General features: G+C 36.4%; 1 protein-coding gene across 3 annotated transcripts in view; it reads right to left on the bottom strand.

Moving 5' to 3' along the window:
- The window catches only part of RXFP1 (relaxin family peptide receptor 1), a 46,748-nt gene extending 33,464 nt beyond the window's left edge, over nucleotides 1-13,284 (bottom strand). For 2 of the 3 annotated variants that reach the window (XM_079307048.1, XM_079307047.1), the window contains exon 1: nucleotides 13,059-13,239. In XM_079307048.1, the coding sequence (XP_079163174.1) occupies nucleotides 13,059-13,107 (49 nt within the window). In that variant the 5' untranslated portion in view covers nucleotides 13,108-13,239. Of the gene's footprint in view, nucleotides 1-13,058 lie in introns of all 3 variants that reach the window. The other variant, XM_079307046.1, reaches the window with a different exon arrangement.
- Between the last annotated feature and the right edge of the window lie 580 nt (nucleotides 13,285-13,864).

Here is a 13,864-nt window from a genome sequence, read left to right on the forward strand (position 1 = left end):
CTTGTATCTTATTTGTCTTTTTTTCAACAGCTGAAAGAAGATGAAAAGTGATAAACCCGTGACAGACTTTCTTATCAGAAGGTTTGCTTTTACAGACACCAAGTAAAAGAGCCTCTTCCTTGTATACCTCGTAGAGAAAATAGTGTCCTGCCTTGCCGTGACATAGTGATAATTGCACACATTTCAGCTATGCTGTACCAGAAAATTTCTTTTTCATAGTGTTCAGCATAAATATTAAAACATTTGCAAAGTTTCAAGATGAAAGAGAAAAGAAATAAGTGAACTGGTATCAGTATGAACAGCAAAACCACAAACAACCCTCTTTCTGAAGCTTGTTGTCTCAGTACAGAAAAATGTTCTACTTAGCAGCATGCTCATGATACTGCAAATTAAATATTTCTGACTGTCGTGTATTAGGGTCCCGTGCAATCCCCCAAAAGAATCTCAAAGTTTCAAAAAGAAAACAAGAATTCCTCTCGTGCACCTTTTAAGCTTGTCCAGACTGGCTGCTTCCAGATGCTTATTGCTACAAGACACTTGCGGTGAAGAAGAAAGTGGATAACTCTCCCTGCTTGTCTTTAAATGTAAGACTAAGTTAACTCTGCTTTCCTTTCTAAAGGAATAAACATGAGTTGTGTTGTCGTCTAGTATAGATGGTAAGGCTTTTCCCTCTGTTTCATGGATGCAGAATCACTGGGGAAAGAACATGACAGCTCCTCTTTAAGCAGTCATAAAATGAAATCAAAAGAAGGAACGCATTTGGGAAAGCCAAGAACAAGATGTTCCCAGGACAACATGGCTTGGCTTCCAACTAAATTGATTCATTAGGCTTGTTAGTTTTGTGCATTCTTTGAAATACAGTGATTGGGTCACAAGTGCTGTTTGAGAAACCAAATAAGGCACATGTGCACTGTAAGAACACAGACTCAACACACTTACTTGTAGGTTCTTTAAAACAAGTGAGTACAACCATACTGTTCCCTCTTAAGGGAACAGTTCTGGGCTGCTGGGACTGAGTCATGAGCACTTAAACTAACCAAGGACATTACTCATTGCTTGGTACCTACTAGTCACACCAGTCTCAACTGTGTCACATATAGGTTTAAATAAAGGCATATCATAATATCAGGATAATATTTTTGTGTTTTCAAGAATTTGAATAACATGAAATCCAGTGTCATTAATCCAAAATGGCCCATGAATTCCATCAGCCAAATAAGCTAACTTCTTGTATCAATTTCACCTGTAATTTTTGTGCTAGCTTGGAGACTTCAAGCTGATAGTTGATTAAAAAATATCCCTTTCTGCTGAAAGGTATATTAAAGGCACGTGGAATGGATTTGAAAAACTTTTAGCATAACATAGAACAGGTCTCACAGGCCTATTATCTTCATTCATAAAGATGAATCATCAGAATTAGGTTATAAAAGTTTGCAACTACAAATTACTTTAACTTACAAGATGATTAATTAGTTATTAAAAAAGAATAGAAGGGACTAGTGACTGACTAACTAGTGATCCAATGAATTTGAATCACAAATAACAGAAAAAAAGAAGATAAAATGACTTAAAAAGGTTTTTTAAAAAAATAATTTGTTGTCTGAATTTGACCATTACAACAATATGTAGAAATGAACAAAGAGATGAAGATCATTCTTAGATAATTTTCCTGATTTTGTTATGAATTTTCATCTTCTTCCTACTAAACAAGGGATTTTTAAATAATATATGACTGAGACAAGGATGAAGTTAGTCCATTGTACTTCAGGATAGAAATAAAAAGTTAACTTGTGCATAATTTCATTTAACTTATTATAACTTTACCAGTGAGAATGCTTTATTTTTCATTATGTAATTTTATAAAGACTCTCCTAAAATTTTCTTTTAGGAGAAGCTTTCTACTGATATCTGGGAAAATGTAACAGGAATCTCATATTATTAAATATCAATAAAACTAATTTTTAAACTGTCCATAAATAGAATAGTGAAAATAGATTCCAGTTTCATACATGAACAAAACAGAATTTATACACTTATACTTTAATGCTGCTAATATATACACACTTGGAGTAAAACCTCGGAAAAATTTTTATACCAAAGTAGACCTTTGTCTAGCGGCAATAGATTCTTTGGCATTAATCCTTGAGGCAAAGTGTCTGTGGCTTAAAGGATTTAAATATCTGTACAAAATACTCACAGAGTGCAATTAAACTCTTATCACCAAACTGCCTTTTCTGTAATTTTCTCCTCTGCTTTGCTAATTGTCCAGTCTTGAAGTTTATAATATCTTCTATTGCATATGCATTGTGTTTTTAATTTTAGGTTTGATTGGGTGCAAATGACACAGTGCTATTTATTCAGAATGACAGATTCATTTCCAAAATATTAGATTTTTTTTTTATATTTAGCTGTTGCTTTTTCATCAGAAACACACTTTCAGTTCTATTGCATTACATTTGTCTTTAGCAAACTATATTAGATGTCACTCTAGGAATATGTAGTACTTGAACTACACACCTAAGTTTATGTTTGTTTCCATTAGACACAACATAGTGCAATGGATTTTAGCAAAAATGGTGCTTATACTGTGTCTGTTTCATGCCAATCTGGTAATTATCTTGGATTTTAATTTCATAAAGTACCTTTGTATCTTGTTGTGGATTACACAATGCTTTCATTTCAGAAGCACTTTCCAAAGCAGAAAATTTGTATGATCTTTTTGAAAATATCACCTCCAATCTCACAAGAATGCCACTATTTATCAGTTATTCCACAGATAATTAAGTCTAATTAATCCAGTTATAAGGTTGGAAGATGCTTGCTGTCTAATTGCCAGGTAAATCCACTCTAGGGCCAGAAATTGCGAGTAGAACAATTGAGACTGGTGACATGGCACCTTGCCAGAGGATTTGGCTTTTATACCTTTTATTAATTTGTCATTTTGTTCTGAATGCACAGAACTTAGAATAAAAAGATTCTGATGCACATGAGAAACTGAAAGAGATAGTACTTCTAAAAACCCCAATATGAAGTAAAATAAGTTCCATCTGAACCAAATTTTGTTGGGCATTCCCAGAGGTAAGGGTTCAGCACAACGTCTAACAAAGACACAAATTAACAAACAGAGCCAAACTTTTCCATTGCTCCACTTCCCCTTTTCTTTCTCTCCCCAGATAAACAGGATTTAAATTATATCTAACTATTATTTCTGTTTAGAAACAAGTTCTAACTCCATGTTCCGGCATGATTTCCAATAGAAAATGCATCAAGGTAAGCTTTCCTCTGCCCTGTGTTTCTTGCATCTGTGTAACTCCTCAATTTCACTAATTTCTTTTTCTCAGCAGAGCAATATCTAGTTGAAAGCTGGCCATATGAAGCACTAGGATTTTGTTCAAGTGGTGTTAGGTACTGAATAGAAATGATGGCACCAATCCCAATGTGTTAAATACACTATGCTAGTCAGCACCATCCCACCTGGAAAGCCTGGAAGGGAATAGTTAGCCTTCAAAATAAAAGAAACTCCTCTCTCAGGAATTGATTCTTTCTCACAACCACTATTGAGTGTGTTTTACCTGGTTCTTTGAGGCCCAAAAGAAAAGAAATTTGTTGCAAGAAATGTTTCCCCCCTTCATTTGAAACACAGCATTTATGAGCTAATGATTTAAACATATGAAATAAAAAATAATGGAAGAAGACCTCTGAAGCTTCATACCTGGAATTCTTGAAGTTTTGTAATCCTAGGGAAAAAGATTTCTTGTATTGCAGTATTTGCTACATATCATACGTTTATTTTTGTATCTTATACTCAGTGGGTTATTTTTAAAAAAATCTGATGAATTCAATAATTGAAAAGTTACTTTAGCCAAAAAGATTAAGGACAGATGTTTATCAATAAATTAGTGTCCCCCAAGCAACAATCACTCACTTCATCTAGATAACTAGCATTCTAAATTTCAATACATAAGGACAGCAGTTAGAGATTACTGTAAAGAAGTTCATTTCAGGCTTGCTGCTTTCAGCAAGTTAATCCAGTCAGCCATGAATAAAGAAACACTGAGTAGTGAAAACTAAATTATTTAAATTAACAAACAACAGACATTTGTAATATTCATCTTAAGTTTCCATAAACAAAAGGCAGATTTAAGAGACTTCATGATAAAATGTCATATACAGGAGGAAGTTTGTGTACATGTGTGTTCATGTGTAGAAGTGAAAATAAATCCAACAGATGAGACAGAAATTACTTGGAAGGAAAGGAAAGCCTTAAGAAAAAGCTGCAACTAGAAAGAGGAGTGAAACTGGAAAGGCAGTGAACATGGGAATTACTTGCTGACACTCAGACTGTAGGATATTCTGAGAACACATTATTTACAAAAGAGCAGGACAGCAAAGAATTACCTGGGTATCATGTCCTTAAGGCAGAAACAACCTAAAGGATCATAACCCATTGCCTAAATTTTCTTCTGTCAAAAAGAGCAAGCCTGTCTTCCATTTTTTTCCTGTTGAGTATCTGCACTCTCACCTCCACCCCAAAACAGCTAAATTATGCAATTTTTTCCAATGTTAGTATGTTTTTGTGACAAGGAAACGAACCCCACAAAACCCCAACAACGTGGTAGAATAAGCATCTTGCAGTGCTGATGATAAAAAATAGGTTTGAGAGCAGCCAGACCAAAGATTCTGAGAAAAAGAACCTGAAGGGTGGCAGTGGGAGATTCCATTATTTCTTTGTCCATCTTTTTTTGCTCTCTAATCTCTTATTTTCCTAGAGTCACCAGAACTAAGCAAGCTGAATATCAGCCACGATTTCAGATTCCACTATTTTTCCTCTTCTCCCAAGTAGCACAATCTCAACTCTCTAAAAAATAATCTCAGTTATGTTTTTTCTATGACTCCAGACAGAGGAAAAAGTGTTTTGGAAGCCCTAACACTGTATTTGAAATATGAAACGTAATCTAGGTTTTTTTCTCTTTTTCTTTTTTCCCCCCCTTTACTGTGGTTTTAGTAAAGCCCGAAAGGATTGCAATAATAGTTCTTACAATGGAACTAAGCCAGCATAATTTGAAGTGAAGCTCTGAAGCACACTCAACTTGTAACAATGAAAATACATTATTTCTTGGTGAGCCAGAGACAGGATTATCTGATATATTTTATTTATTCACATACCTTTGTTACTAAGAACCATTTATAACTATTAAGAATTTAAATTTAATATAGAACTACAAGTTAAGATTTGGGATGTGGCTGCGCCCTGTGCCCTATGAGATTCCACCCTTCTAAAGTATTATAAAATATGGAACCCTTTGTTGTTCTGTTTTGAAGCAAAATAATTTGAAAATATTTTAGCAAATCTATTTTCTAAGAGCTCACAGAACTATTTTGTGAAAAATCAGTTTGCAGAATGTGCTTAAATAAATGCATTATTATTGGATTCTGACTCATTAACCTTTGATTCCATTTTTTAAAACTGTGAGTTTTCCAATGTGTGCTGTATTATGTGAGTACACATAACACCACTAAAAGTTGTGACACCCCAGTTAAGTGCATAAAACAGAAATTATCTCAAGTTAATAGGATTTCTGACTTTCTTGACATGAATAATGTTAGCTGGTCAAACCACAGAACTGGGGAATCATTTAGGTTGGAAAAACCTCTGAGATAATACAGTTCAGCTGTTTGGACCCCATGACCAGAGATATCTGACTTATTTTTTCTTTTGCAGGTAGTATCAAAATGTGCATGCAGATTAAGAGCAATAGATCATTGAATATAACTTGCAGATTTTTTGCATTTATTAATGTACATAAACAAATGTCACATTTGCAGCACATATTAGGAAGTTTGGATATTCAAATTAAAAAATATAATAAGAAACAGCATGCAGAAGTGTGGCTCCATTCTGGATGCACTTTGGCTAAGCAATATTTTTGCGTGGATTGCTGTGGATTTAACCTCCACGTGGTCTATAGTTCCTCCTTCTCTTCCCTTCATGTCACATCATCTAACTTAAAAGAGGATGGTGTCTGTTCCTGTTTTCTCATTGCCAGCAGTGACAGCCTGCTCTGTGGAACCAATCTGGAAACCAAGAAACCAATCTTGTTAAATGATGATAAGAAAGCAGTGAAGATGTAAATGAAAAATTTAAAAAGAAAAAAATGAAAATTTAATCAAATAGTGATAGAACAGAAAGATGAACCAGGTGTTTTATTTTTGTTAAACCATATTAAGAAAAAGAAAGACCTCATGTGACATCTAAGTCTTAAGGTTGTAGAAAAATCAACTATTCAATACCTGCTTATGATAAGCTTTTGGAAATGTTGCAAGTGGCAGTACTTTTTCTGCATGGCACTCAGAATCCATACTGAAGAAAAAGCAGGACTGATAAATATATTTGTAGTGTTACTTGATTACTAGAAAAGAATTTGTGTCTGAAAACCAGAGTCTATAATTTCTAGGTAAGACTACATAACATTTGAAACACGTTTTTTAACATGGAATTGGAGTCCAGGAAACGAAGTCAGGAGCGTATTTTTATTGTAGATGGGCCTTCTTGAATAAAACTTCTAAAAATGCAGATTGTCTTTGTCAACTGTGTTGCTCTTAAGTACTCCAGACTAATCAAGGCATTCAATCATGAAGCTTTAAAATTCATTATTTGTATGCTTCCCCATACACAAAAATGTTGGCTTTAAATATTATGTGGGCAGTTTCATTAAGGGATGCTGCTCTTAGCTTATTCCAAAGAAGAGCTGATCAATTCCTATCTGTTTTTTAAAATTGAAACTGAAAACAAAACTGGCAAAAATATATTTCTAAGTTTAAAAATACCACTTCCACCAGCCAACCCTTTTTCCCCACATTGAGCATATTATTGACAATCAGGTCGGTGATGGGAAAAGTCTCTTTGCCCAGGTCAAGTCAGTTATTTCTTCTGCAGAGCAGAGGAGAAAGAGGTAATGTTCACCTGCTTTGACATGCTTTGACAAACTTGTGCATATCTTTGAGCCTCAGTGACTGCACAGTCTCTCCCACTCCCAGTGCCGTATTGACACTTGCTCTTCTCTGAAGGAAACAATTGCTTGACTGAGACAAAACATTTTGAGCAAATAAAGCCTTAGGATTGATACAGAACAGCAGGGTGGAACACAGCTGAGCTGTGCTATATGGGACAGGGTGATTTAACATCCTCTCTGGATAAACTCTGCTGAGTGATCTCACATTCACAGATCCCTCAGGATCAGTGTCACTGCTGCTGGGCTCTTCCCCCACTGCCTGCTCCCCCTCTGCCCCTGACATGAACTCTGCCTCTCCTCCCAAGGCTGAATCTTCCCAACAGGCCACAGCTCCTTAGACTCATTCAAATCCCTGTTTTCACATCAGTCTTTCTTCCTTGTATTTGTCTTGCCCCATCACACCAGCCAGCTGCATGCTGGATCCCTTGCGAGCACTGGGGGAGACACAGCAAGGAGTGAGCACAATACTCTGCTTTTACACATATTATATGTATACATGTAATACTTCTTTGCTTGTACACAGCCATTTTATGTGCAACATATAATCTACATCTGAATTCAAACTCAAGATCTTCAAATTTCATACATTTCTGATAACACACCTCCAGATATTACTAAAGACATTTTATCTACGCTTTGATTAGTCTTCTAGTGCATTGCAGGCATCTTGCTCTTTAGTCTACAGTTTAACCACTTAGAAGCTACAATATTAAATTCCTAATCAGTTCCTCATACAGCTACAATAATTAAACTTCCCACTTTTAAGTCTTTAGTTTATTTAGATACAGTTTAGAATATAATATTAATGCCCAGATGGGGACCTGAGACTCTAACATATGTTTCTACAAATTTGTGGTTTTTACTTTCAGAATCAGTTTCACAGACTACTTAAAGCACAGCCTTTACAGATGTCAGTGGCAGCCATGCAATGAATACTGCCACAACAGGATGATCCAGCCAAAACCCCCAGAAAATCTGCCATATAATTATTATCCATTTGTAAGGCTTTTAGAACAAGAAAAAGGAAGAAAAATGTTTCCCACAGCAGAGTTCAGCTGCCTTCATGAAATGGCCTTCATTTTTTAATCCCCAACCTCAACCACATTTTATCTTAATCTTCTACAGCAAATGATGAAGGGATCACACAGGCAGCATAATTCACTGTAATTTTTGATTCATCCTTTTAATGGACACAAAGCATGTGTTTTGTGGAGTTATAACATGAAGAAAATTCAGTATGGGCACATAGCACATATGAATATTGTGTCCTTTGCCTAAATTCCTGAGCACTGAGTTTACAAAATTAGTAACTTTCTCTGACATAGGTAACATTAACAAATAGAAGAGAAAATCAGTTTCCCTCCAGCATTTTATAGCAGGGCACCATGCTGCATCATTAGTTCAGATCCTTTAGCTCTTCAGACCTTTGTTTTTTGAGAGGGTAGAGTGATCTGACAGTGCTGATCACCAGCCTCTAATCAGAGGCTACTGAGGAGGAGACATTTTGAAAGAAGCCAGTAAGTCACAGGACCATCCTGGGCTTCATTCTGGCTTTGTAACACAGTGCTCAGCCTACCAAGCACAGCTTCTTTTTCTGCTCAGACTCATTTTTACTTCACCCCACCTGCTTCACTCCCATCCTTTCTTGATCACTACCTGTTTCCCACCATCTCATCCCCTTCTTTCTGTACAGAATCCTAGTTTTGATCTCACCATTCTCTGACTTCAGATGGTCACTCCCCTCTCCCAGAACTCCTTGTCCTTCTCCTTTAATTAATTTACTGTTCCCTGCTGGCTCCCTTTTCACATCCCTTTCCTCAGTCTCTACTCTCCCAGCTAATAGTCCTCCTGACTTCCATTTTCCCTTTCTAAGTAACATTACCCTTTTCTCTCAACTCTCTGTTCCACTGTCCCATCTACCTGTCCCTTTTGCCTCTGCTTTCCTTGTCCCTTTTCAGTCCTTCCCAATACATTTTCACCTCCTGTGTTGCTCAGACACAACAATTACGACTTTCTAATCCTCTTGGCTTCCTGGACCTCCCAGCCTTGCATCAGCCATTTCAAAGTCTGATTTGATGGCTTCAAAGTCATGGTACTCAACAGAAAATGCATGATGAGATGACTGGTGACAGATCCTCTGAATGTCACACTGGTCTCTAGCAACAAGTAACATCTATTAGAAAAGGATTATTTTCTTTACTGCAACCAGGCTTGAGCAGCCTCATCAGCTCTGGTGGGATGGCACATCTGAGGATTATCTCTCAGGCCCAGTTATATTGTAGAGGGATACTTCAAAAAGTTCTGTTTAAGAAAATTCTTTGCTTAATACAAGATTATCCAAACTGATCAATGTAGGCAAAATACCAATTCCTCATATTCAGAAAAAATTTTGGCAAAGTTTTGCTTGTTTTCTTGCTTAAGGTCCACAGATTGCACATAAAAATTCAGAGCAAATGGTTCAAGTCAGGTAGAGTTTTCAACTTGGGTAGTTCCTGGTGCTATTAATGAAGAGATGAAAACATACTTGCCCAAGCAGCTGCTGCAGGATCTAATTTTCAAAGCTTCAGTTTACCATGATGTAATTTTTTTACTACCCTCTAACTGATATTAGAGTAAATTTTCCTCAGGAAATCAAGCCTGCATCCCTGATTTTCAGCAAATATACTGATTTTCATGTTTTGCATATATATATATATATTCATACAAGATGAACATTGTTCTTCTAACTACAGGAAAGCCAGATAGGTTAATGCCCAAGTTGAATGAAAGAAATAACCAAATATTATTATTACACAATGATGATTTGAGCTTGTGCAAAGGCTGAAGTAATTTCACTTTCCTATTTATGAATCTGGAAGGAATCTTAAAACATGTTGCAAACTATGTAAACAGGAGCGCAATCATAAACTTGCAATTTTCCGAAGAATTCAGGATTGTCTTTTTCCCACATTTGACAGAAAGCACTTGGTATAAAAGATCTTGGCCTTCAAAACAGCTGTCACCTGCATGAAGTACCAGAACAAGTGAAGAGATTCAGATGGTTTAAGGAAGGTTATCCTTGACATTTTAAAGTGAGGGTAAAGTAAGGAAAAAATTATGAAGGGGGAACAGAAAGAGGAAACTAAGAGAAGTGGAGGTACCAGCAGAAGTAGGATTGGAAACATCAGGTAGAGGCACAGAGCATAAAGGGTTAAAATTGTAAGAGTTCTAATTGTTTTTCACAAGGAGCCTGCCAAATCCCTTTTGGAACTCACTTTGAATATTTTTCTATACTAATGTTCTTCTGTTTTGCTTAATGATTGATAAATGAATTGTTTGAGATCCTGTCGCTTAGCCAAGGTCCAAGAGAATAAAATAGCTTTTGTCCCCAGAAAGCCAATCAAAGGGACACTAAAGGCAGAACTATGCACTACAGTGGTTGCAGCAATTACAGCTGATTCTTTTGCTAAGAGAAAAGATGCAGCAGTAGCCAGTGCAATGCCAGCCCAGCCACACAGCTAAAATGACCTGCTAGCTTTGGAAGAGAGGTGACACACCCAGGCAGAAGTTCATTCTGGACACACATCCAGTGCTGCCAGTTCCACAGCTGGAGTCTGAATTTACTTATCTCCATGTTATAGTTACTGCTCTTGTGCTGATAAAAATCATGATACAGATGCTGCTTTGTTTTCGTAGAAACCTCCATGTGGGACAGTGTATTCCACTTGGGAAGATAGTCAGGCAGTAGCAAGCACATACAGAGCTCAGCTGCTTAAATTAGTTTGATTATTTAAATTTTGGAGGGAAAGGCTTTTCATATATATATATATATAAAAAAAAAAAGATATAATGAAGAATCTCAAGGGAGAGAGTTAAAAAGGTGATTGAACTTTAGCTGTTGAATGGAAAAATAAAGAGACACAGCTTGAATGGATCCAGGTAAACAAAACGAGTAGCTTTCGTACAATATATACTCCTTATTTTACTTTTTAAAGAATTAGAAGGATCTGTGACTTTGTAGGAAAAAAAGAAATACCAGCACACACAAAACCCTAAACAAAAAAACCTCTACAAGAAAATGGAGATGGACTTGCAGCAGTCCACAAAAAAAAAAACAAACCACAAAAACCCCCCAATAACAACAATAACAACAACAACAAACAACCTAAAAAAACCCAAAACCCCCCCCAAAAAACCAAACCAAAACCCACGGAAATAAAAAAGAAAGAAAAACCAACAATTCCTAAGGACTTTTATACTTACTCCAGGAATGTTTAATATCACCTAGCCTAAAGGCTTGAGCTGAGCTGAAGCCTATTGAGCAAATGAAATCAGCCAGCTTGTAGGTGTGGTTATAATTTGCATTCTGGCTAAAGTTCCAAAAGGCAGTGAAGCTGTGAACTGTGCACTGAGCAAGGTGCAGAGATATGACACTAAAGAGGAGCTAATTTTGGTGCAAAACAGACCCTTAACAGGTGCTAGAGACTCCAGGCATGAATGTGCTTTAATTTATGAATTCACATCTTCTCACTCTAACAAACCTAGATGAGCCATGTAGTTTTCTAATAATACACTATATATGATGTATATACCTAAAAAGGTAAGGGCCATCATAACTAGTAGGCCCTAATCACAGTCCTCATCTGCTATCCTATTTTGAAGTGTGCTTTAATATATTCCATTATATTTTATAAACTCCATAGCACAGATGAATTATAGAAATAATTCTCATATCTTTTTATGAAGGTTTCTATGTTTTAATGCTTTGGCATAGAAAACAGTAATGTGAAAGGTTTAATTTGTTGAAAACACTTATGTTGTGCTTTTATTCTGCATAACTGGAAGTACTACTTTAAATATTGAATTATAGCTCATGGAAAGTGCAGGTGCATATGAAACCAGACCTTTTTCACAGGTTTGATACTGTGTCATTATTGTTGCATCCCTAATTCCAAACACACTAATATCACTGTTTTTTTCATGCATGCAGGTCGCAATTATGTATTCCTCTGAAATATTCAGGAACTGCTTAGTGTTTTTCCACTGATTTAACTGAGTTTTGTGACTAGAAAAATAGCTGTGTATGGAGCTCTATTTCCCAAGCTCCTAGTGGGGGCAATACCCCTTAAAAATCTTATCTTAAGCAGCATTCTATGAACACATGTACCCAAAATGATTTAATTTTAAAGCAGGAAAGAGAACAAGCTGTTGCACAATAAGGAGGAATACAAATTCAACCTTTTGCCTCTATTATTTTAACAATAGGGGCAAATATGAAATATGAATAAATATGAATATGAACATCTACACAATTAATAAAACACTATTTTAGTATTTACATTGGACAATAGAAAGCAATGTCTAATAATTACTAACTAAAGAAAATTATAATAATTAGGAACATTCAACCTACAGATCAGCATCACAGGGGTTCACAGGGACAGATTTACCAAGTCATAAGAAGCACTTACAAACAGGGTACTCAAATGAAACGAAGAAAACATTACTAAAGCAAGCAGTATGTCCGGTGTAACTCACACCACACTGAAGTGATTTGCATCTGAAGGAAAACTAAAATGGAATTCAGACTCCCTCTTGCATGATATACTGCCTATCATGCTAAAAATTTCTATTACCTGAACACATTCTGCCCTTTGAGAGCTATCTATTCTAGTAGCACTTACACAATATCACTTCAAACTACTGAACTGAGTCTAAAATGCGGATTTCATGGCATCTGAGTTAAGTCAGCTCTGTAGGTACCTTCAACAAATATTTACAGCAAGTATTTAAGCAATGTTTAAGCTGTTTCTCATTTTTAAATTTCAGCTCATAACTATTAATAGCAACTCTCAAGGCATTAAGTGCAAAACCATCTGATCCTGACATGTAGCTAGTAACCTTCAGAGACTGCATTACACTTCATTTCTATTGAAAAATAACCGACATGAAGAAATGTAAAATAACACTGAGATATCATGGTTTTTGAAAGAAATCCACTCCTGAAGTTTATTAGCTATCTGCTTTGCAATGCCCAAAACAAGAAAGGAAGCCAGGAACACTTACCCTTGGTACCAATAAGCAAAACCATATAGAAGCAGCAGTTGGGTGTCATAGCTGTCCTTCAGCAGTTCAATGAATAAAGCCAGGGAATGTTGTCCTTTGAATTGCACACCAGCCAGAGTGCTGCACGTACAGCCTGCCTCTGAGAGCCTTCAGAGTGGCTGAAGCAAGCTCCCTTCTCTCCCTGCCTTCCTCCCTACTCGCCTTTGCTCTAGGTCTCCCTCTCTCTCCCCTCCCTGGCACACAAGCACATGAAAGTTTCCAGGATTGCAGTGTCTCCTCAGGCTCTGCCTTACAGGCCAGGATCTGCTCTGTGGCAGGCAAAGGCTGGGCTGTGTGCATGGACACGGCTCTACCCCAAGTAAAGCTGCTGCTGCTGCTGCTGCTGCACAAAACACAGCCAGGTCCCCAGAAATATCATCAATAGTCCAATCGTTTTGCCTTCTCTTTTTTTTTTTTTTTTTTTTTCCTAAAATTGCAATGCTGCAAGAAGTCTGAGAAGCACAGTTTTATTTAGTCAAATCTGTTTGAAACCAAATGTTTTCTGTAGTTTAGATAAAAACTGGAGGCTTTACAACCAAGGGGAAGTGAAATTTATAAATACAGTCTCTTTGTAGCAATCCAGACACTCACTGAAATATAGAAAAATGCACAATGTAATTTATTTCCAGTATCAGCATGTCACTTCTTTTACACACTAACCACTCTTCATGACTAATGCTAAGGAAAGCAATCTGAAAGAACAAAGTCAAGTGTTCAAAAACATATTCTTTATGAGGAAAAGTTTTTTCACAGATTTTTGTCTTACT

This window comes from Erithacus rubecula (genome assembly GCF_903797595.1).
Source record: "Erithacus rubecula genome assembly, chromosome: 5".
In the NCBI taxonomy this organism is placed as follows: Eukaryota; Metazoa; Chordata; class Aves; order Passeriformes; family Muscicapidae; genus Erithacus; species Erithacus rubecula.